Genomic DNA, 23,410 nt, shown 5'->3' with positions numbered 1-23,410 from the left:
AAAGAGTAGCCCAAGAGTTGGTAGCGGTGATGACTAGTTGATTTTCCTCGTTCTAGCCCGACATGGCTAGGTGGATAAGGCATTCGACTCGTAATTTAAGGGTCGTAGGTTCGAATCCCAGTCACACAAAATATGCTTTATCTTTTACCCGTGAGGATGTTGTAATGTGACAGTCAAACCCACTATTCGTTGGTAGAAGAGTAGCCCAAGAGTTGGCGGTTGGTGGTGATGACTAAGTGCCTTCTCTCTAGAGAAAATTAGGGTCGGCTAGCGCAGATAGCTTTCATGTCGCTTTGTTTTATCAAAAACAAATAAACAAACTTCTAGATTCATATTTCTGGTTATTTGAAATATATTTTATACATTTCGTAACATTTTTTCTGTGTTTATGTTATTAAAGTACGCTGTATTTCTTTTCACTGAATTTTATTAAATGTGCTTTTCTCTGGATGGATTGTGTTAGTATTTTGTTTAGGATGAGTACTGTTAGTATTTGTTCTGTGTTGGTAGTATCAGCTAGTGTTTTGCTCTCTATAGATTATGTTAGTGTTTACATGTGCGGGTCATGTCAGGTGTTTGCTCTGTACGTTTTTTACATAGGTTTTGTAAGCTTCAAATCAAATATAAACTATTTTTAACTTTTCTTCCTTGAAGCCCCCATCTTCTTTATTCGAGAGATTGACAAAACTTTGTTGGAAACATCTAGAAAGTGACTATAATTTTCAAACCGAGAAATATTACCCATAACCGACACTGTTTTGTTTTATAACATTGAGAAAGTGACAGGAGTTTTCAAACTGATTGCTACTGATATGATTAACATTGTTTAGTTACATAATGTCAACAAAATGACAAGTGTTTTAAAACTTAGAATTATTACCCACAATGCTTGTCATGCTGGATATACTACTGCTACTAGAATTCGAGTTGTGCACATTCAGTTCGCCATCTTTAATTTTACTCATGTTTTTATTTTCGTCTTTTGATCGTTTTGGAGCGGATGGAAACGTCCAATTTTCGTTTTACTTATTCATTTGATGATTGTGGGTAGAGGTCTGTGTTGGTGAAAGAAAATGTTTGGAATCGTTATGAGAGTTCATCTTACTCTCAATATCGGTTAAAAGCGAAGTCGACAGTAGATGATTCGACGCTAATTCATCAATGTTACTCTCTGCTGATGAGGTGTAGGAAGAGATACAGATGCCACTTCCCTGGTTCGGAGTGTTATCAGTTTCAGTTCCATCTACCTTCTTCCTACCCATGGCCTTAAAAATATTTTCGCTTTTAAATCTGTAAAATCAGAATGTAATTACTCCTTTTGTGAAGACCATTTATGCTTCAAATCAACAGCATAACGTTTATCGTCTTTCGAGAATGTTTTTATCGTTAGACTTTGTAACTGTGCAAGTAAAAGAATTGAAAAAAAACTTTCTCAAATAACAAATTGAAAATTTCAGGTATGAAGTACCACATCGCCATTTTATAACACTAATTATTGTAATTAAATCATTAAAATAAAGTAAAATAGTTGGTTAATTTGCTAATGTCTTTTGACAAATATTAAAAAATAGTAGATTATTCGGCACTGGAATGGTGTTTTCTATGAACAAATCTTACTTTTAGACAATAATACTTTGTCACCTATTTATCAACAATTCAAATAACAATAAATGAAAATAAAAAAAAAAAAAAAATTACCCACAAGTTTAATTAATAATGTTTTTACAATCATTATTGTTCATTAGCTTAAATAACTTTCTTGTAGAAATAATGAAATAATTTTACTTTTCTTTTTCCTTTGAAATAATTAAATTATTTATTTGCAGTTAAACCGAAAAGCTGAACAAGGTTCTCTGTTTGCTGCGGTGTTAAAAACCTATTCTTCGCCTTATAAGTTTTATGACTTCCCGCTGAGCCACCTAGGGGTCAAAATAATCAGTGATATCGAGAAACCAACTTGTTGAGAAATATATATGCAAAAACGGCTCGTTTGGGTTGAGAAAATATTTTACATAGAAGAGCGAACAACGTTTCGACCTTCTATGTAAAATATTTTCTCAACCCAAACGAGCCGTTTTTGCACATAAATAGGGGTCAAAATAATTAGAGATCACTAACATAATTTCATGCTGAACAGAATAATGTTCAATGACCTACAGTTCCATTTCTTCTTTATCCCAAGGTGAGTTTGACATTAAATTAATCATTACATATATTTATATATGAAGAAATAATATGGTAACTAACCCATCATATTGTGGATGCGGTGGTAGATCTTTATTAAATCCTGTCTTTCCACACAACCAATACGTGGGCTGTTTTCCTTTGCCCTGAAATGACTATTACAAAAACAAAGAGAAATCAAACTTTACATATTTTGATCAAAATCGTTTTTACAAAAATATTAAAATACAGTTTATCCTAGAACTGCCAACCGCCGAGGTATTTATGTAGGGAAAAATAAAACAACTCACATATCTACGAAATGGTAACTTTGTTCGTTCTAATTCTTTCAAAAATTCAAAGTTCAACTTAGTTTTTACAATGAAAACAATAATGTAATAAGTATTCTACATACGTATTACTCCTGTATTTCTCCGCATAACTACCTACTGCATGTAACATTGTTATCTCAGTAAATTATTCATTTCATAATTGTCTTTAGCTTAACATGCTACGTAAATAGGCCATGTGTGTTAAGGTATTCGACTCGTAATCTGAGGGACGCGGGTTCGAATCCCGGTCGCACCAAACATTCTAGCCCTTTCAGCCGTGGGGGCGTTATAACGTTACGGTCAATCCCACTATACGTTGGTAAAAGAGTAGCCCAAGAGTTAGTGGTGGGTGGTGATGACTAGCTGCCTTCCCTCTCGTCTTACACTGCTAAATTAGGGACGGCTAGCACAGATATCCCTCGAGTAGCTTTGTGCGAAATTAAACAAACAAACAAGTTATGAAAATAAAACTTAAATATTTGCAAAGACGTTCCAAATGTAAGTAGATTTTTTTAAAAGAAGTCTAAGTCTTCTACGATGAATAAAAAATATGTTCTCGTTTGCGTCTTTCCAATTAAAGGCAAAATCATCATAAAAATACCGAAGGAACTTTTTTATTAAATTCATGAGAGCTATATCAAATTTTAACCCATTAATATTACGTTTTCAGCCTAAGAAATACACGACAGTTTAAAGAGCGGTTTGATGTGTTGCAAATTTCTCTGCTAAATTGGATTAATCAATAAAATTCGCTTCAGGCTTTATGGTTGAAATCTTAATAATCATAAGGGAAACGTCAGCTTATTTGTGCTTTTAGGCTTAACCCCCCTGGGAAGAGAAGACGAGTGAGTTCGCTTTCTATTCTCTCTCTCTTTGTTTTTTATTTTTGAAATTATCCTGAATATATATTAGGCTCTTTAAACACACTATTGAGAAAGTAATATATAAGAATTAGCATGAAATACCTGAGCTCTGCTGTGGAAATCAAATGCCTCTCCATGATTCACAAAGGTCTCTATGTACCGATCGAACTTCTCTAATATCTCCATTTGCTACTATATTTATACCAAAGTGCCAGTAAAAAATAAATCTTTAGTACACCCACCCAAATAACCTGGGTAAGTGTGCCCAGTTTGGCGCCGTTGTTTTTTCAGTGAAAATATGAATATTGTTTTCAAAATTGTACCCCTGATTCAGAGAAGGGACGATAATACAAATTTCGATGTCAGATTCGAGTTCAGAGAACCTGAAAACCAATTCCTGGACCCTTATTCATCTGTGGACGACTTCCTCGATGCAATTTATCCTTCCTTGGTATATCAAATAAGTAAGTGTAGAGTGACTGCTCCATATATATATAAGGACACCCAGAGTCAAATCGAATCTTGCTAGTTCCAATACTCTCGGAGAAGTTCGCAGAAAAATTCGCGAACGTATAATACGAATGAATAAAGGTTGTTATTCTTTTGAATTAAGCACAAAGACACACAATGGGCTATTTGTGCTCTGCCCACCACGGGTATGTAAACCCGGTTTATAGCTTTATACACTATAAGACATACTGCTGAGCCACTGGGGGCCAAATAAATAAAGGATTGCAAGGTTTTTAGTTTTCGTAATTCTTGAACAATTTGTCTAGAATGGAAGTGGTGTCCCAGTTTATTTACTGTTTTTCAGTTGCATCACGTTTCACTGATTCTTGATATTCATTAGTATTTTAGGGAAACAAATATATTGTTAAATAAAACTAACAAGTGAAATTATTTTCTTCTTGTTTATGTATTTTATGCTAATTATGAATATAAACTAGTAATAAGGCTGAGCTGTCATCACTGTACTTCCCACTATAGCTTCGTCTCTTTCTGTGTCTCTTTCCTTTTCACGAATTAATTACTCACAAAGGATGCATTAAAACTGAAGAACAAACTGTTGGACTCAATGTAATAATTCTTACCCTATCCTGCTAGGGTCTGGAAATACGAACAAAAATAATTCGTCATTAAAACGGACTAGATGTAGACCAGAAGTTAACTTGCTGGGCTGTAGTACATAAGATACAAGGTAAAAACATTATAAAAGTGATATTCATAACAATGTATTGGGTTAGGAGTAACTTTGTAGTTAGTGGGTACTATTGACTGGTTGCGCAATTCTGCTCAGCACTTTTAAATTAGTAGGTTTGTGTTGTAAGAGTCCAATAGACACCATCCACTGAAAATATGTGCTGGTTGGGATAATCACAGCCCGAGATATAGAAGGTGAAAAAAAATCTCTACACTATCACCTCTGTCCCCCAGTGGCACAGTGGTATATCTGCGGACGTATACTGCTAGAAACCGGGTTTCGATACTCGTGGTGGCAGAGCACAGAAAACCGTTTGTGTAACTTTGTGCATGATGATAATACAAACAAACTAAACTGAATAATGCATTTAGGCCCGACATGACCACGTGGTTGGGGTACTTGACTCGTATTTGAAACTTTCGTGATTGCAAGCTTAGGGAAACTTTATAGGGGGTGATGGTGAACAATTTTGAAAGGTACTTTATAGATCGTAAAATTTCTCATTATTATTGACGTAAGACTGATGAATTTAGATTCTCTAAATTTTGATATTTTTAAACATGACGCATATATCTCTTTTTTTTAAATTTATTTAGTTATAAAAGAAAATAGTAAAGACCATGATTATTTACTCACAAATAACCGCTTTATTAAACGACCACTGTCCGGCATGTCCAGATGGTTAAAGCATTCGACTCGCAATCTGAGGGTCGGGTATTCGAAACACTGTCTCACCAAACATGCTTGTTCTTTCAGCCGTAGGGGCATTTTAATGTGCGATCAATGCCATAACTCTTGACTTTTACCAACGAACCTTATTTCAAACGTGTCGTCAAAATACGTCTTTCCGATATTCTAACGAAACTGTTTTTAATGGCGTTATTTCAAAGATATAACAACTCAGCATGAAACTTATTTTAGTAAAAATATTTAAGGATGTAATAACTCACCATGTAACCTTTTTACTTATTTTGAGCCATTTGAAACAATTTTGTTAGAATAACCCACAGGATATGTTTTGATGATATGTTAAAACATGTGTTTGAAAATAATTTTTATAAGTTTTAACCCACCAAGTAGATTACTTTAACCAAAATGTTTTTAAAATGTTACTAAAAATCCGTTTCTGAGGTTTCTCAAAGTAAACCTTTCTGGACGAAGACTCAAAAATAGTCATTCGATTCCCTTGTTTTTAACGTTTTAATCTCACAACAAAACTATTTGGCTCATAACGCAAAACAACAACAACAACAACAACCTGTTTTCGATACTTGTGGTGGGCATACTAATGGTAGTCCACTGCGTAACTTTGTGCTTAACTACAAAATAACATGTTCATTTGCTCTCTAGTGGTACGTCTGCGGAAACAAGGTTTCGATATCCTTGGCGGACAGAAAATAAGTTGTATTTGTGTAGCTTTGAGTCTAGCTACAAACAAACAAAGGAAACCATTTTTAAATTAATAACAAAGAAAGAGTCGTATAAATGTATGCACTTGTATTAATAGCAAAACATTTATGCCAAAAAGGGTTAGGAAGTAATAATAATAAATATATATTTTATTTGTTTTAAATATTAAAGTAATCTCTTATGACGTTTTGAAGGATAGCATTTACAAGTTGCCAAAATGTTATTGATGTTACACACTTAGAGAAATAAAGGTGAAACTTTGGATATGGTTGTCCTCAACCGTTGTGAGAACAATATTGCAGTTGATATCAGTTATTTATTTCAGTAAGGTACATTTCTTTTTACTTGTATATATATATCAGTCCATTCTGTATGCTTCTCATGTCAAAGAGCTGTTTTTACCGATGATGAAAACTTGAAAGTGTGCAAACTTTACGTTGTTTACCTGTAGTTTCTTTTCTAAACGTTGACAATGGCCCAAGGCAGCAGAAGGGGGGAGCATCTGTCCAAGTTTAACGCGTAAAAACGTTAATGGTGATTCAAATGGTGAACCTGGAAAGTATTTGTGAAACATAAGAAGAGAAAAGCTGAAATGTGCTTTCCTTACACTGCTTTTTATTGAGAGTGTGATTCGAACTTTCGCTAGGAAAAAATCTTTTCTTCTTACAAGTAAATCTTCAGTACATCAGCAAAGGAAGAATTTTATTGATAGTGGAACATACTATATGTTTCAACAGAACATTGATCTGCCTTCTACAGATATGATTGGTACTAAGCCATACAAAAGACACAATAATTCAATGTGAGAGAATTGACTGTATGTCTACCCATTATTACATTAGCACTAGCGTAAGGCCTGTCAAAAATAACGGGACAACTACTGCTGTACTACCATCTCTATCCCATAGTATACCCTAACATCACTTACATTTTTCGGTAACTCAAATAAATAAATTTTAAGAAATGAAACTTGACCAACAGAGAGGCAGAAAAACACAGTCGGAACAGTCAAATGTCGGCAGATTCCTTTGTGAGCCAATTAAAATCTTCATGAAATGAATTGGTAGCGTATTAGTAAAGTAATTATTGATAAAAATCAGTTGCAATAACATCTTCTACTATACAGAAAAGCTAGTGCATTAGGTAACACTATGTTCCAACAATGGCTTAGCAAAAAAGTATAACTTAATATTATTGTTAGCCTATCTATTGAAAGCATAAAATGTAATGTGCAGACAACAAAACGGGAAAAATATTTGTTCATTCGTTAATTTAATTTCTGATGATTAAAGATGTTTGTTTTTATTAAAACTATGGTGATATAATTAGCTTAATTCAGAAATGATTTAAATTTAAAACTGAATCGATATTTTTTTTTACTTTCGTAATTAAATTTATACATTTGGCTCTAGGCTAGATGATCCCATACTATGCCTTTACTTTAGGCTTATTATACCAACATTCACTGCACTTATAAGGTTTCACGGATCTCTTTTAATCCGTCACTAAAATCGTAATGAACAGATAACAATTAAACTATTTTATTTGCTTGAATGTATTTTGACTTTTATATCTCCTCCTATTTCGAGAAATTAAGAATGACATGACGTGATACACAGTGGCTTTTATACAGGTTAGATAATATGTTTTCTTGTTGAAAACAAAAGACTTTTGAAACGTCGTCCTCTACACTTGTGTCTCCACAACAAGCAGTTACCGTCCATTCTACAAAATTTTATCAATGTGCTTTCTTACATACGTAAAAATACAGTGGTAATTATGACTTCAAGAGGTGTAAGCAAGATTAACTCATTTTGTTATCATTTTGTCACTAAAAACAATAAAGTTTATTCTAATATTTTACGATATTTATTTTATCTTTCATCATAAGAACTAATATTTATGCTTGAATGTTTCTTCTCATAGCAAAGCCACATCAGGCCATTTGCTGAGTCCACCGAGGGGAATCGAATCTTAAGAAATAGAGAAATAGACATAAAGCTGAAAATATACTCTTCAAAACAAGAAACGCAAAAGGATATTTTTTTTATTTTAAAGAGAAATATATGTAATAACGTTACAAGCTCAGAGTATGTGATGTTACACGTGTTAAGGCACTGATTGCCAGACCAAAATGACAATAAAAGTTGTGCACTTTGAAAACGGAGGAAAACATCGGATTTTTTGCCAAAACGCATTCGTGTCCAATAACTTTGTTTGAGAGTTCTGCATGTTCTGCACGTGTAACATGTGCAAAATCCCTATAAAAGTGACGAGTTCTCGGTTTCCATAGCTCAGTGTTAAGCCACCGACACGCAATACAGTTACGCCAAGACTGACAGAAGCACAACGCAACAACGCCATTGGTCGATTGGAAGCAGGCTGATCTTGATAAGATGTTGCCAAAGCTGCGAATGTCCACCAAAGCACCATCACAAGGCTATGGAATCGTCACCAACAACATGGATCAACTCGTGACCGTCCACGATCTGGAAGACCTCGTGTGACCACGCCCGCACAAGATCGCTACATCCGGTTACGTCACCTTCGGGATAGGACCACCTCTGCGACGTCTACTGCCTCAACCATACCAGGGCTGCGTAGGATTTCCGATCAGACCGTATGCAACCGGTTACGAGATGCAGGAATCCGACCTCGACGTCCAGTCAGAGACGTCATTCTCACCCAGCAACATCGTCAAGCACGGCTGCAGTGGACTCGGGCACATCGGGTATGGCCTCATCGACGACGGAGGCATGTTTGGTTCAGCGATGAATCACATTTTATGCTTCGTAGGCAGGATGGAAGGACCCGTGTTTACCGTCGACGAGGTGAACGTTTTGCAGCAAACTGTATGCAGGAAGTTGACAGATTTGGTGGTGGCAGCGTCATGATGTGGGTTGCCATCGCCTACAATGCCAGAACAGACCTTTTGCACATTCGAGGGAATCTTACGGCTCAACGATACGTCGACGAGATTCTTAGGCCCCATGTGCAAGCCATCATGGTGAACGTCAACGACGTTTTTCAACATGACAACGCCCGTCCTCACACAGCCCGACTCACCACTGTCTTCTTGAGACACCACAACATCAACGTTCTTCCCTAGCCCTCCAGATCACCAGATTTAAACCCCATCGAACATCTTTGGGACGAGTTGGACCGACGTCTGCGACGGCGACAACCTCAACCGCAGACTCTACCTCAGCTTGCAGCAGCTTTGCAGGCTGAGTGGACAGCCATTCCACAAGATGTGATTCGTCATCTCATCGCTTCCATGGGCAGGAGATGCCAAGCAGTTATTGATGCTCACGGGGGGCATACTCGTTATTGACGTTGAGTGACGTTAAACTTCAACTAGTGAGCGTGGACTTCGCCTATGGAGACGTTGAATGTTCAGCAGTGAATGTGCAAAGCTTCACAGATGTCATACAGAACTACCCGAAATAAACTTGTTAACAGTATGTCTCAAATTTTGACTTTTGCGTTTCTTTTTTTGAAGAGTATATTTTATAGAAAAGAAAACTTTTGACATACGGCATGTTTTCATAATGACATTTCAAACGTAATTAGAAACAAATAAAAATATCTATTATAGTCTTCAGAAATAATTTTTTTATAAGTTTGAGCGTCTTCTCACGGTAGAAAAGTTAAATTTTCTGAGTCAATTTTTCACCTAAATATTATTAATAATTTACAAATAGTAATTTCAGTTTTTATTTTGTGAAGCACAAATTGATCTTCAGCCTAAGGTAATAGAAGTAAGATGTATTCATAAACTTAATTTTGGATAAAACTTCTAGGGAGTTTATGTATTGAAAATACTTCTAAAGGTTCTAGTGTATCATATTCAAGCGCGATTTTTGTTATGGTTTGCTTGTTTCATTTTGAAGTTTGTGCAAAGCTACACGAAAGCTATCTGCGCTAGAAGTACCTAATTTAGCAATGTAGGACTAGAGGGAAGGTAACTAGTCATAACCATCCACCGTCAACTTTTGGACTACTCTTTTACCAACGAATAATGAGATTGACCGTCACGTTATATCGTCTCCACAGCTGATAGGGCGAGCATATTTGGTGGGACATGGGATTCGGTGTTGAGCTCCCTAGTCTCCAGGCCATGCTGGGCCTGTTAAGGTTAGAAATGAAAATCATTTTACAAACGCGAACTTTTGGTTGTTACAAATGCCTTAGACACCGATGTCAATATAGGGTTTCGTGGGTGATGCTTTACGAACATTGGAACAATAATCAAATTAAACCAAAACATATTTAATAAAATATTCTGAAGTTTGAAAATTGAAGTGCACATCCACCACTTTTTTAGTATTTTAAATTAAGCTTTTTTTTCCCCTAACTTAATGGTATTTTATCCATTCGTGTTAAAACTAGCTTGAATCAAAGTGAATGTAGGCTACCTAAAGAATGGATTTCATTTTCCACAGAAGGTTAGTAACACCTAGCTCCACTAAGTTGTAAGAAAATCCCAATAACAAAAAGCAAAATTTTGTTTAAATTTTCATAGCATGAAAAACTGTTTATGTCCTTTATGTCCAATTTAGAAATTGTAGAAGAGATCAACCATTACTCCCATTTAAGAATTATAGACAAAACTAACCACTATTTCCAATTTAAAAAAAAAGATGAAACCAGCCATTACTCAAAATTAAGAACTATAGACAAGACCAACCATTATTTCGAATAAAAAAATTATAGATGACACCAAATATCACTCACAATTAGGAATTACAGATAAGACCAACCATTAGGAACTACAGACGAGTTTACTTAACCCATAAAGGAAGGAATGGCGGTAAAATATAAACAGCATTTTTCTTTGGTAAAGCATCATTTTCTAAAAACTATATTGTGTAAAGGTGGTCTTTTTTTTAAACAAAAATATAATTTCTGTTGTAAAAACTGTCATTGCACCATTATATATTAATTCAATAGTTCAGAAAATATTTTAGTGTTGTAGTTTACTTGTCCACATAAACTCTTTTTAAATAATAAAAACTAGGTCATTTATCTACAGTCTTTGTCATTAAATTTGTCAGGCATACATTGAACTAACTAATATATATTTATTTTGATTTTAAGGAATACCTATTTTTAATATAGAGACATGTTAATTCAACTCCAGTAAAATACACCAATACAAAATAAAGTACCTTGTTTTGTAATGATCAGACTGTTATGAGTTGAAGATGACGAATGAGATTTTTTAAAGTTACAACATAAAAATGTATAATCAAAATGTTTATTTTGAACAAAAGGTCACAGTTAATTGAGGCTGTTTCGTGCTTTGCTTTACCATTATTATACAAATTTCTAGATATGAAAGCAATGAGGAAAATGTGCTGAAAAGTTACTGGTGATAACAGTTTCGGAATGTGTAGAAAATAGCTCACTATATTTTGTATTCTTATTTTCTAACTAAGGTGAGACACACCCAAGTATTTGAAATACTGTACAAATACATTTCAATAACCAAATACAAAATAGCTCACTATATTTTGTATTCTTATTTTCTAACTAAGGTGAGACACACCCAAGTATTTGAAATACTGTACAAATACATTTCAATAACCAAATACCAAATAGCTCACTATATTTTGTATTCTTATTTTCTAACTAAGGTGAGACACACCCAAGTATTTGAAATACTGTACAAGTACATTTCAATAACCAAATACAAAATAGCTCACTATATTTTGTATTCTTATTTTCTAATTAAGGTGAGACACACCCAAGTATTTGAAATACTGTACAAGTACATTTCAATAACCAAATACAAAATAGCTCACTATATTTTGTATTCTTATTTTCTAACTAAGGTGAGACACACCCAAGTATTTGAAATACTGTACAAATACATTTCAATAACCAAATACAAAATAGCTCACTATATTTTGTATTCTTATTTTCTAACTAAGGTGAGACACACCCAAGTATTTGAAATACTGTACAAATACATTTCAATAACCAAATACAAAATAGCTCACTATATTTTGTATTCTTATTTTCTAACTAAGGTGAGACACACCCAAGTATTTGAAATACTGTACAAATACTTTTCAATAACCAAATACAAATGGAAAGACCTTAAAAGGAATTAACATTTAACCAGGAAACATTTAGTTTCTTCGAAGTTTTACTTGGATCATACCAGCTGTAACTTTTTATATAAATTAAAAATATCAGCTGCTTTTATTTGTTATTATTTCAGTGTCTGCAATTTTTCTGCGTTTTCTATGTGTGGAGGAATGTTGTTCGTAACATTATGGAAGATGTCAAGTTTCATCTTCAGTGTCCACTCTCCAGACCTTTACTGGGCAACTCTAGGTGACGTCCCCTATTGAAGAGACGATTCGGAGTTTTTCAGCAGAGAAAAACAATAATTTTGTTTTTTGAATTTCGCACAAAGCTACTCGAGGGCTATCTGCGCTAGCAGTCCCCAATTTAGCAGTGTAAGAACAGAGGGAAGGCAGATAGTTATCACCACCCACCGCCAACTCTTGGGCTACTCTTTTACCAACAAATAGTAGGATTGACCGTCACATTATAACGCCCCCACGGCTGAAAGGGCGAGCATGTTTGGTGCGACTGGGATTCGAAGCCGCGACCCTCGGATTAGGAGTGGAAAGCCTTAACATACTTGGCCATGCCGGACCGAACAATAATTTAACACCGTATCAAATGTAAAATAATTATTTGATAACTGAATTCAAATGTACACTTTTATCTGAAGAAGAAAACCAAGAATGCCATCAATGTTACTTGATGACAGTAAAAAAAAAAAAAAAATCTTTATTGGCCAAAAGTGCAAAGAGTTTTGGCCCGGCATGGCCAAGCATGTTAAGGCGTGCGACTCGTAATCTGAGGGTCGGGGGTTCGCATCCCGGTCGCGCCAAACATGCTCGCCCTTTCAGCCGTGGGGACTTTATAGTATGACTGTTAATCCCATTATTCGTTGGTAAAAGAGTAGCCCAAGAGTTGGCGGTGGGTGGTGATGACTAGCTGCCTTCCCTCTAGTCTTACACTACTAAATTAGGGACGGCTAGCACAGATAGCCCTCGAGTAGCTTTGTGCGAAATTCAAAAACAAACAATCAAAACAAACAAGCAAAGAGTTTGTGCATCTCCTCAATAGCAAATGAGATTTATTGCTCGTAAAATCTTCACAGTATTAGACCTTTAATAACGGTGCTCAACAAGTAAGGATTATGTTTGATAATGACGACAATTGTGGAGATGAGTGAATGCGAAGAATTCATGCATTTTAATGGTTAAACCCACTCGACTCACCACTTCGCAACCACTAGATATTAATGTTAGATATTTGTTTTGTGCTGCGGTGATGAATAAAAACATACAAACATTAATGGAAAATCCCAGGTCAATATCTTTAAAAGAGTCACTTGGTTTTACGGCTACTTATCGTGTAATGAAAGTTATCAATGACAAAACTGAAGATTTTAACGCAGCGGGCTCTGCACGTCCAAGTGGTTAGAGGGCGCTCGACTCGCAGTCTGAAGGTCGTGGTTTCGAATCCCTTTTACATCAAATATGTTCGCCCTTTCAGCAGTGTGGTCGTTATAATGTACGGTAAACCCCACTATTAGAGAGTATAATAGTAGCTCTAAAGTGATGACCAGCTGTCTTCTCTCTAGTCTTATACTGGTAAAGTAGGGACGGCTAGCGCAGGTAACCCTCGTGTAGCTTTGCGCGAAATTAAAATAAAGAAACAAGGTAAATGCCAAGACCCAAAATATTCTTATCAACTTGAAACAATGAAATGTGGGAAAACAAAAACAAACGAATGAGTATCTAAAACGAAATTAGGCTTAATAACCTCACAAAATTACAATTAAAAACATCAATTTACATTGTAAATATCAATATCAGTTACTTGAACCTGAGGAAGATTGAGAAGGTTCATTGAAATGAATGTTGTGGTATTTTTGATTATCAAACTTTTGGTGTAGTCAAATAAATGATACAATGTTGTTACTTTTTTACCTATTTTACTCTATGTCACATTTTTGCATATTTAACTCTGTCATTAAATATTCTTAAATTATTTGTTAGCTAGTTATGACCATACACTATTAGTTACCGAACACGAGTGATTTGAATTAGTGGCCTAAGTTTCCGTTTTTCTTCTAAAGTAAACTAAAAATATGTGGTGAAGAAAACTGTATTAGAAAGGACTAATACTAAGGTCTTTCTAACATTTTCCACTGATTTCTGGCCTCTTATAACCTTTGAAAGAACTTTATTAATTCATGTTAAGTAAGAGGTTGAAAACCAAACTCATTATATTGTTATTGAGATCACGCTAATTGTTTCAAAAACAAAGAGTGATTGACAGTCAAGAAAGATGTCTGAAGTAAAGAAAACTCACCATTCAACTGCAGTGCTATGACAGTGGTTGTATACAATTTGCATTATGGAAAAAAATTACTAACTAAAAATAATAAAGTACTTGCTTTCAAACGTTACGGTGTATACTGGAGAGATTTACATATTTTAATAATAAGGGTAGAATAGTAAAAGACCATTGCTTTCCAGATAACTTTTATTTTAACCAATGTTTCGCCTTTGTAGCTTTTTTGGGCTTTAGTATGTAACTGTTACATTAGTAGCAAATCGTAATAAAATTAATCTCCAAATAAAATATTTTTATGTACTATCCCTGAAGAAGCCACACGGCCCGGCATGGCCAGGTGGGTTAAGGCGCTCGACTCGTAATCTGAGGGTCGCGGGTTTGAATCCCCGTCGCACCACGAATGCTCGCCCTTTCAGCCGTGGGGACGTTATAATGTGACGGCGGTCAATCCCACTATTCGTTGGTAAAAGATTTGGCAGTGGGTGGTGATGACTAGCTGCTTTCTCTCAAGTCTTATACTGTTAAATTAGGGACGGCTAGCGCAGATAGCTCTCGAGTAGCTTTGTGCGAAATTCAGAAACAGAAACAAAAGCCACACATGTGAAACGGAGTTACAATAAAAGTTTTCACAAGCAACTGTTTTACTTTTAAACAGTAATAATAAAACAGAATGGTGTGCTTTATGTTACTTTGCTTATACCGTATCAACTAATCCTTTTAAGTCGAATACATTCCAACGTTATCAACCATCAGCGTTCGGATTAGAATGTTGGGTCAAATAGCTTTGTAAAGCAAATACGGCGATTTATGTATAATAAATGTGATATAAGAACTATCGACATTAAACCAGACAGTTTTCCTTGATCATGTTATTAACAGTTAAACTTCAATACTGAAAAAATAATAATATTTTTAGTGATAAAAACAATCACAATTAAATATCTAAACTTAATGTAACATGATCAGTTATAAACAGTTCATCAGTGATGCGCACACTTGTTGAGTGATGTGAACAATTAAAGAAACGTTATAGCCAAGGTTATGGTAAATACGTATCCATAGCAACTGGCGTATCATAAACTACTGAAAATAAGACCAATCATTGTGTAAATAAGATTAAATATATTTTTGGAAAACATTCACGATTCTCTAAATACGAGTACTGCGGTTACAAAGTTTCATTTATGTGAAAGATACTCGAAACACATGCGTAGAAATATTAACTAGCAACTATCGAAAATCGTGTCAAAAACGTTTTTTTTATCTAGAAAAGATTTCTTTCGAGATGTGCAAGAAAAAATCGTTCTAAAATGGGAAAAGTGAAACGTTGATTCTGATAAATCATTTAGGAATCTGAAAATTCAGTTTAGTTAGAGGATTTAGATATGACAATGAAGATAATGTCAAATCAACAAAGAGATAACAAAAATGTAAGGGTATCATCATTTTATATAAAACCAACAATCAAATACAGCGTGCACAAAAGTTATTAAATACAAAATGACAAACAATATGGCACTAACACTTTGCCTAATAGCAAATGATGTTTCGAGTTTCTTGTCTTCATGTTGGAGACCAGCAGCATTAAAATATGATGTCTACAAAACGTGTGATCATTCATACCAAATTTGGAATTATAGACCTTTTCTGTTCTGGTGATGGTGGACGAAATGAGGTGTAATTTTGGGTACACTAAATCAATAACGTTAGTTATAATTACGGACAGCATCAAAGCCATTGCATTTATTATTCTTATTTCATGACATTTTGTTTTTGGACTAATACACGGCCCGGCATGGCCAGGTAATTAAGGCACCCGACTTATAATCTGAGGGTCGCGGGTTCGAATCCCCTCACATCAAACATGCTCGCCCTTTCAGCCTTGGGGGTTTATAATATGACGGTCAATTCCACCATTCGTTGTTAAAAGAGTAGCCCAAAAGTTGGCGGTGGGTGGTGATGACTAGTTGCCCTCCCTCTAGTCTTAGACTGCTAAATTAGGGACGGCTAGCGCAGATAGCCCTCGTGTAACTTTGCGCGAAATTCATAAGCTGACTAATACACCCAATATAATTATAATATTCAAAATAATACTACGAAGCAATAACAGGCCCCCTTCCCCAGTGGCACAGCAATTTCGATACCCATAGTGGACAGAGCACACATAGCTGTTTGTGTTTAATAACAAACAAACAAGTAATAACATTTCTTATAGCAGAAGTAGACATTGTTAACAAGGAAATAAAACATTATTTGTGAAACATTTAGAATACTGGATGAGTTGCTCATTCACAGAGCATAAATAACATAAAGTAATGTATCGTTTAACGTTTCTCATTGTTACCTGACACAACCATGTCATAAGAACACGTTATAAAAACCTAGAGCAACATATACATATGGTACTATATATTTTAAGAAATTCTGAAACGTTCGTATGGACAACTCGTAGCTATTGAAAAGAATCAGCTACTACCATGGTTTATATAAACACCAGAAGTAAAATTTCAGATTTTTTTACCAGTCAAAAGTTTACATTTCTAACAATTATCTGAATTAATAGTTTATTTTTTGCTAATTGTTAAGCAGTTTTGTTCATCCAAGACCAGATTCTGGTAGAGTACGGAAAATTTCTAAAGTAATAAAAAGCAAGTAAAAATGTTTATGAATTTTTAAAAACTTCTCTAAGTACGATACGTGTTAGCCCTTTAAAATACATCTTTATGGTAAAAATTTGCCTGATGCACTATTTTATAATTAAACTGTAATAGGAGCAAAATATTTATTCAAACATGTATCATCACAAGAAAAAGGTTTGGCTCCATTAATGTTGCTTAACGTGAGAACCACAACTTATCTTGTCGAGCTCGTTCCCATATTGGATTATTTAACATGACGACTATAACTTATCTTGTCGAGTTGGTTCTCATACTGGATCGTTGAACACGAGGACTATAATTTATGTTGTCGAGTTGGTTCCCATATTGGATTGTTGAACACGACGATTATAACTTTCGTTGTCAAGTTGGTTCCCATATTGGATTGTTGAACACGACGACTATAACTCATGTTGTCGAGTTGGTTTCCATATTGGATTGTTAAATACGACAACTATAACTTATATTGTCGAGTTGGTTTCCATAATGGATTGTTGAACACGACGATTATAACTCATGTTGTCGAGTTGGTTTCCATATTAGATTATTGAACAAAACGACTATAACTCATATTGTCGAGTTGGTTCCCATACTGGATTATTTAACATGACAACTATAACTCATGTTGTCGAGTTGATTTCCATTCTGGATTATTTAACATGACGACAATAACTTATCTTGTCGAGTTGATTCCCACACTAGATTATTTAACATGACGACTATAACATATCTTGTTGAGTTGATTCCCATACTGGATTATTTAACATGACGACTATAACTCACGTTATCGAGTTGGTTCTCATACTGAATTATTTAACATGACGACTGTAACTCACGTTGTCGAGTTGGTTCCCATACTGGATTATTTAACATGACGACAATAACTCATGTTATCGAGTTGGTTTCCATTCTGGATTATTTAACATGACGACTGTAACTCACGTTGTCGAGTTGGTTCCCATACTGGATTATTTAACATGACGACAATAACTCATGATGTCGAGTTGGTATCGATACTGGATTATTTAACATGACGACTATAACTCATGTTGTCGAGTTGGTTCCCATTATGGATTATTTAACCTGACGACTATAACTCATGTTGTCGAGTTGGTTCTCATATTGTATTGTTGAACACGACGAATATAATTTATTTTGCCGAGTTGGTTCTCATACTGGATTGTTGAACATGACAACTACAACTTATCTTGTCGAGTTGGTTCTCATACTGGATTGTTGGACACGACTATAACTCATTGTCGAGTTGGTTGCCATACTGGATTATTTAACATGACGACTATAACTCATGTTGTCGAGTTGATTCTCATACTGGATTGTTGAACATGACGACTACAACTTATCTTGTGTCTTTGACGACTAAAACCATCTTGATGAATTAGTTCGTATATTTTGTTTTTAAGTACAATGACGTTCTATCTACGTTAGTTTAATTTTATGAGAGTAGATACACATAATTTGTGCTATTAAAATCTTATTGATTAGAAGAAACTCTTCATTCAATATGTATAATGTTTTTAGGCAGTCAAATAGGCCCGTTACATGTACATATGTTGTGTGGATTCAAACAGTCCTGTTATACAGATATATGTTGTTGTGTGGACTTTTTTCGGAGCAAGTGGTTGGAATAGGAGAAAGCAACAAATACCACGATGCTTTTTCTAAATACATAAGAAACATTAAGTTTTTGAAACACGTACAAATTAAACAATTTAAGAAAAAAGGTCATATCTGAAAAGCAGTAAAGATGATTTTTGTAGACTTCCTCAACCGAATTTTATGGATTTTGTTGCTGTTGTTAAGCAAAATGCTACAAAATGAGCACCTTTAACCTGCTCACAGCAGATATTGGAACTTTATTTGTAGCTTTAAAAGCATTCAGGCTTACCTCTGAGTCACGCGAGGGCGTATAGTTTCAATTTTCCAACATTAGTTCATAAAATGGATGCAAAGATGTATAATAATCACTTGACAAAAACCAGTATATTTTCCACAAGTAATGTGTAAACGTTTACAGTGGTTTACGGAAATAGGAATAAGTTCCTTATGTGAAAGTGTTTAAATACATGTACATATTTTAACACAAACTTAAACAACGGACTATCTGTGCTCTGTCCATCGTTAAGAATCGAAGCACAGTGAATTTGAAAACTTACCGTTGACACACCTAGAACTATTTGTGATACATATATAACTCGTTATTAGTAAAGTGTTTTATAAAATCGGTGTAATTTGATGCTTTAATAGTATTTCTTAATCAAAATTATAATACAAGACAAAAAGTATTTAAAGTGCTTCACAGAGTAACGTTCAAGTGAGTTTCTCTAATACTTTGTTGTGAATTCAAATGTTGCTTGGTGGTTTAAAGTAAAATCTTAATTAATTTTTTTTCTTGACTGAATTTTCATCTTTTTCTTTGCTATACCATTCCATATAGCGAGGAACCTTCTTCACTTTTAATGGTTTATCGACTATTTGAACATCAGTGCCACCTGCCGAAGACCTATTTGACCTAAAGCCATTATTTGTGCGGCTGGCTACTGATGCATTTTCTTCAGTTTTCTTCTTCTTAGCCTCTTCAGTTTTACTATCATCTGCAGTGTTTTGATCATTGGATATTGTTGATTTGCTCTTTGAGTTAGTTGCTGAGAGCGAGGCTTCAGAAAGACCAGAATCACTAGACTGGTCATTTGAAGAAGTTAAATCCTTCTCAGTTGGAGTATTGTTATTAATATAGGTTTTTGGTTGTTCCTGCGTTTCGTATACAGAATTGTCTTTCTCGTGAGATGATTGGTCTTTTGGTAAACTCTCCAAATGTTCTGAGGACAGTGAATTTCCATCTTCCACCTGACTAGAAGAGGTTCTGTCCACAGTACTTTCATTAAGACTATCAGTGTTGGACTCCTTACTATCAATAACAACAACTCGTTCCATATTATTTTGAGTTTCTACGTTTTCTAAATGAGATCCATTATTGTCTGTTTTGTCCCTCTCTCCTTTTGGTAAGGAAGAGATTACGTCTTCTTTTTGGCCTTTACAATCATCTCCTTTTCCATTTGGTGAACAAGCTACGTCCTCATGACTTTCTGCTTGGGTCGATTTTATAAGATTTTCATCAGCTTTCACAGTTTGAATTTCACTTTCTTGTTTATTTCCATATTTTTTTGCCCAATATTCATCATAGTCCAGTGTGTTGGTTTTCTCTTGCTGGATGTGACTAATAATTGGAGTTTTGTTTTTGTTTTCAGGCAAAGTCAAGTCTCCCCTGAGGCCAGACTGACCAGATGTCAGGTTTCTCTTGTTTGGATAAGCGCTTGCTGTGTTATGGTAGCGAGAGAAACCGAGCAGTTGGCTGGCATTGTCTTGTACGGTAGGAACTATAGAATCTCGGCGAGGATGAGCATTCTGGTTAAAGGTGTTTGAATATTGACTCGACCCATGCTTGTCTTTAGACCGTGTTTCAGTGATTTGTTTAGTTTCTTTATATGCATGTTGCTGTTCATCACTTTGTTTAGAAGAAAGAGTTTCAGCTACGTTTACTTCAGTCTCAGTGTTTGTCTCGTGTTTAGAAGACTGAGTTAGATCAGAATTTGTTACGTTATTCATTTCTTTATTGGCTTTGTGTTCATAATCGACTTCCTTCTGAGAACTTACGTATTCCGTCTTCACGCTGTCTTCCTTCCAACCTTTTTTACTCGAATGTTTCTTTCCTAGATGTACGAATACAGTTTTATATCTTCCGCTTTAAAGACTAATCCTAAGAACAATATTTGAAAAATTCAAAATGCATTCTATGAATTATTTAAACAGAAATTGCTCACATTCGTAAAATGTCTTAACTTAGGATTAAATTAAACATTACGTTTCAAGGGTACAATACAGGAATTATAAGTATTTCAAATAGTCACATTTAACGTTTGTAATCCACTATGTCAAACCATAGGGCTATTGTGTTAAAAATACCTGAAGTATTCTTTAAGTCTATTAAAATAACTCTAGTTGTCATTCACATAACAGGTAATATTAACTTACACAACACAGGTTTCCGTCGCAATAATTTAAAATGTTACTTACTGTCTCCAACTTTCCTCCTTTGAACCGGTTTCCGTAATTATCACTCCCCGTTGGGCGGGTTGTATTCTACCAGAAGAATACGGTCGTTGCTTATTTTCTTCGTCCTCTGTACAACAACTGAGAGAATAAGATGTTCAATGTTGGAACTTTAAGAGGAAAGATAACGAGAGAATCTACTTCAGAGTGAACTCTGCTCTATGTTATACAAGTTAGTGTTTCAATCCCCGTCTAAAATATTTCATCAATCTTTAAAGTAACGTACTTGAGAAATTTGATAATTACACTGATTTATAGAATCTCAAACGCTTATAACAACTACCTATTGAGGCACGTCTAAATCAATTAAGGAAAACATTTAGTCTTAAGCTCCTAATTACTTAAATATGTGAACAAGTAACTGAAAAAAAAATTATCAAATCAGTGTAAAGTGACTAGTGCAGTACTCTATAAACAATATGCACAAAACATGCTTGCATTTTTAGACTGTCTCTACTGTATCGATTGGATGAAAAGTCTATTCATTTCCGACTGATGTTCAAACATTTCTTCATACCTAAGCAATAAAATAATTACAAAATATTTTGTTTTAACTTTAAAATTAACTTTGAAAATGTGCGCTAAAGAGTTCTTGGCTTCTGAAAATACAAACAAATTAAAAAATTGACCTATGTTTTTCTTCAGAGGCTTGTCTGCAGGACATGTCAGGACCAATGTTACATAGTACAAGTATATGAGGGGGGAACCATATTATATAGTACAATAATAAAATATCATTACATGAATGTAAGGAAAAACGTTATACAGACTGGGTCTAAAAACTCTGATACAGTTGTTGATTTGTTTTCTTATAACTATTTTATTTCTAGATTCAATGAGAAACTCTCCATCACAAAGGATGACATGATTTTTTTATATTTCTAGATTCGGTAAAAGAATCCTTTATCACAAAGGATGACATGGTTTTGTTTATTTCTAAATTAATGAGAGATCACTTCATCACAAGGGATGACACGGTATTGTTTATTTCTAGATTCAATGAGAAAACTCTCCATCACAATGGATGACATAGTCTTGTGTATTTCTAGATTTGGTGATAGAATTCTCCATTACAAAGGAAGACATGATGTTGTTTATTTCTAGATTAAAAGACAGAATTCTCCATCACAATGGATGACATGGTACTGTTCATTTCTAGATTCAATGAGAATACTTTCCATCACAAAGGATGACATGATTTTGTTTATTTATAGATTAAAGGAGAAAATTCTCTATCACAAGGGATGACACGGTATTGTTTATTTCTAGATTCAATTATAAAACTCTTCATCACAATGAGTGACATGATTTTGATCATTTCTAATTTGAAAAAGAGAACTTCTATCAAATGGATGACAGGGTTTCGTTTATTTCTAGATTCAATGAGAGAACTCTTCATCACAATGGATAAAATGATTTTGTTTATTTCCAGATTTAATGAGAGAACTCTCCAACACAATACATGATGCGGTTTTGTTTATTTCTTGATTCAATAAGAAAACTCTCCATCACAATGGATGACAGGGTTTTGTTTATTTATAGGTTCAAAGAGAAAACTCATCATCATATGGATGACATGGTTTTGTTTATTTCGAGATTGAATGATAAAACTCTCCACCATGATGGATGACATGATTTTGTTTATTGCTAGATTCAATGAGAAAACTCTTCATCATAATAAATGACATGATTTTGTTTATTGCTAGATTCAATGAGAGAACTCTCCATCATGATGGATGACATGATTTTGTTTATTGCTAGATTTAATGAGATAAATCTCCATCATGATGGATGACATGATTTTGTTTATTGCTAGATTCAATGAGAGAAATCTCCATCATGATGGATGACCTGGTTTTGTTTATTTCCAGATTACAAAGGAAAATTCTCAAACACAGTTGGTGATATAATTTTGTCGATTTTTATATTCCAAAAAATAGATATTAATTGAGAGTTCTCTTAGGAACAGAAAATATTGAAAGGAATATTTTTGAAAAATGTGAAGGGAGTAAGAACTCGTATTCTATGTTTTGAGAATTAAAAAAATCTATAGAAGTACTCAATTAAATTTTGATAATTTGTTATGTAGAAACAGGACGCTATTCAATATGTTTCTATCAAGTTTCACGGGGCTAACTGAATACTATCGCTCTAAGAAAGAAAAACTACCGATGGGTAATTTTAGTACCTTCCCCCCTCCGTGGGTCTGTAGAAAGCTCATTGTCTCAATCATCATGCAAGAAACCCACTATTCTAGATGAGACA

General features: G+C 34.5%; 1 protein-coding gene across 3 annotated transcripts in view; it reads right to left on the bottom strand.

The window, feature by feature from the left end:
* Nucleotides 1-21,097: 21,097 nt before the first annotated feature.
* LOC143254399 (cadherin-86C-like) overlaps nucleotides 21,098-23,410 on the bottom strand; it is a 60,067-nt gene continuing 57,754 nt past the window's right edge. For 2 of the 3 annotated variants that reach the window (XM_076509502.1, XM_076509504.1), the window contains one exon: nucleotides 21,098-21,226. In XM_076509502.1, the coding sequence (XP_076365617.1) occupies nucleotides 21,106-21,226 (121 nt within the window). In that variant the 3' untranslated portion in view covers nucleotides 21,098-21,105. Of the gene's footprint in view, nucleotides 21,256-23,410 lie in introns of all 3 variants that reach the window. The other variant, XM_076509503.1, reaches the window with a different exon arrangement.

The sequence above is a fragment of the Tachypleus tridentatus genome, chromosome 6 (assembly GCF_004210375.1).
Source record: "Tachypleus tridentatus isolate NWPU-2018 chromosome 6, ASM421037v1, whole genome shotgun sequence".
Classification (NCBI taxonomy): domain Eukaryota; kingdom Metazoa; phylum Arthropoda; class Merostomata; order Xiphosura; family Limulidae; genus Tachypleus; species Tachypleus tridentatus.
Note: the sequence above shows the minus strand (reverse complement) of the source record. Positions and strands in the feature narration are given on the sequence as shown.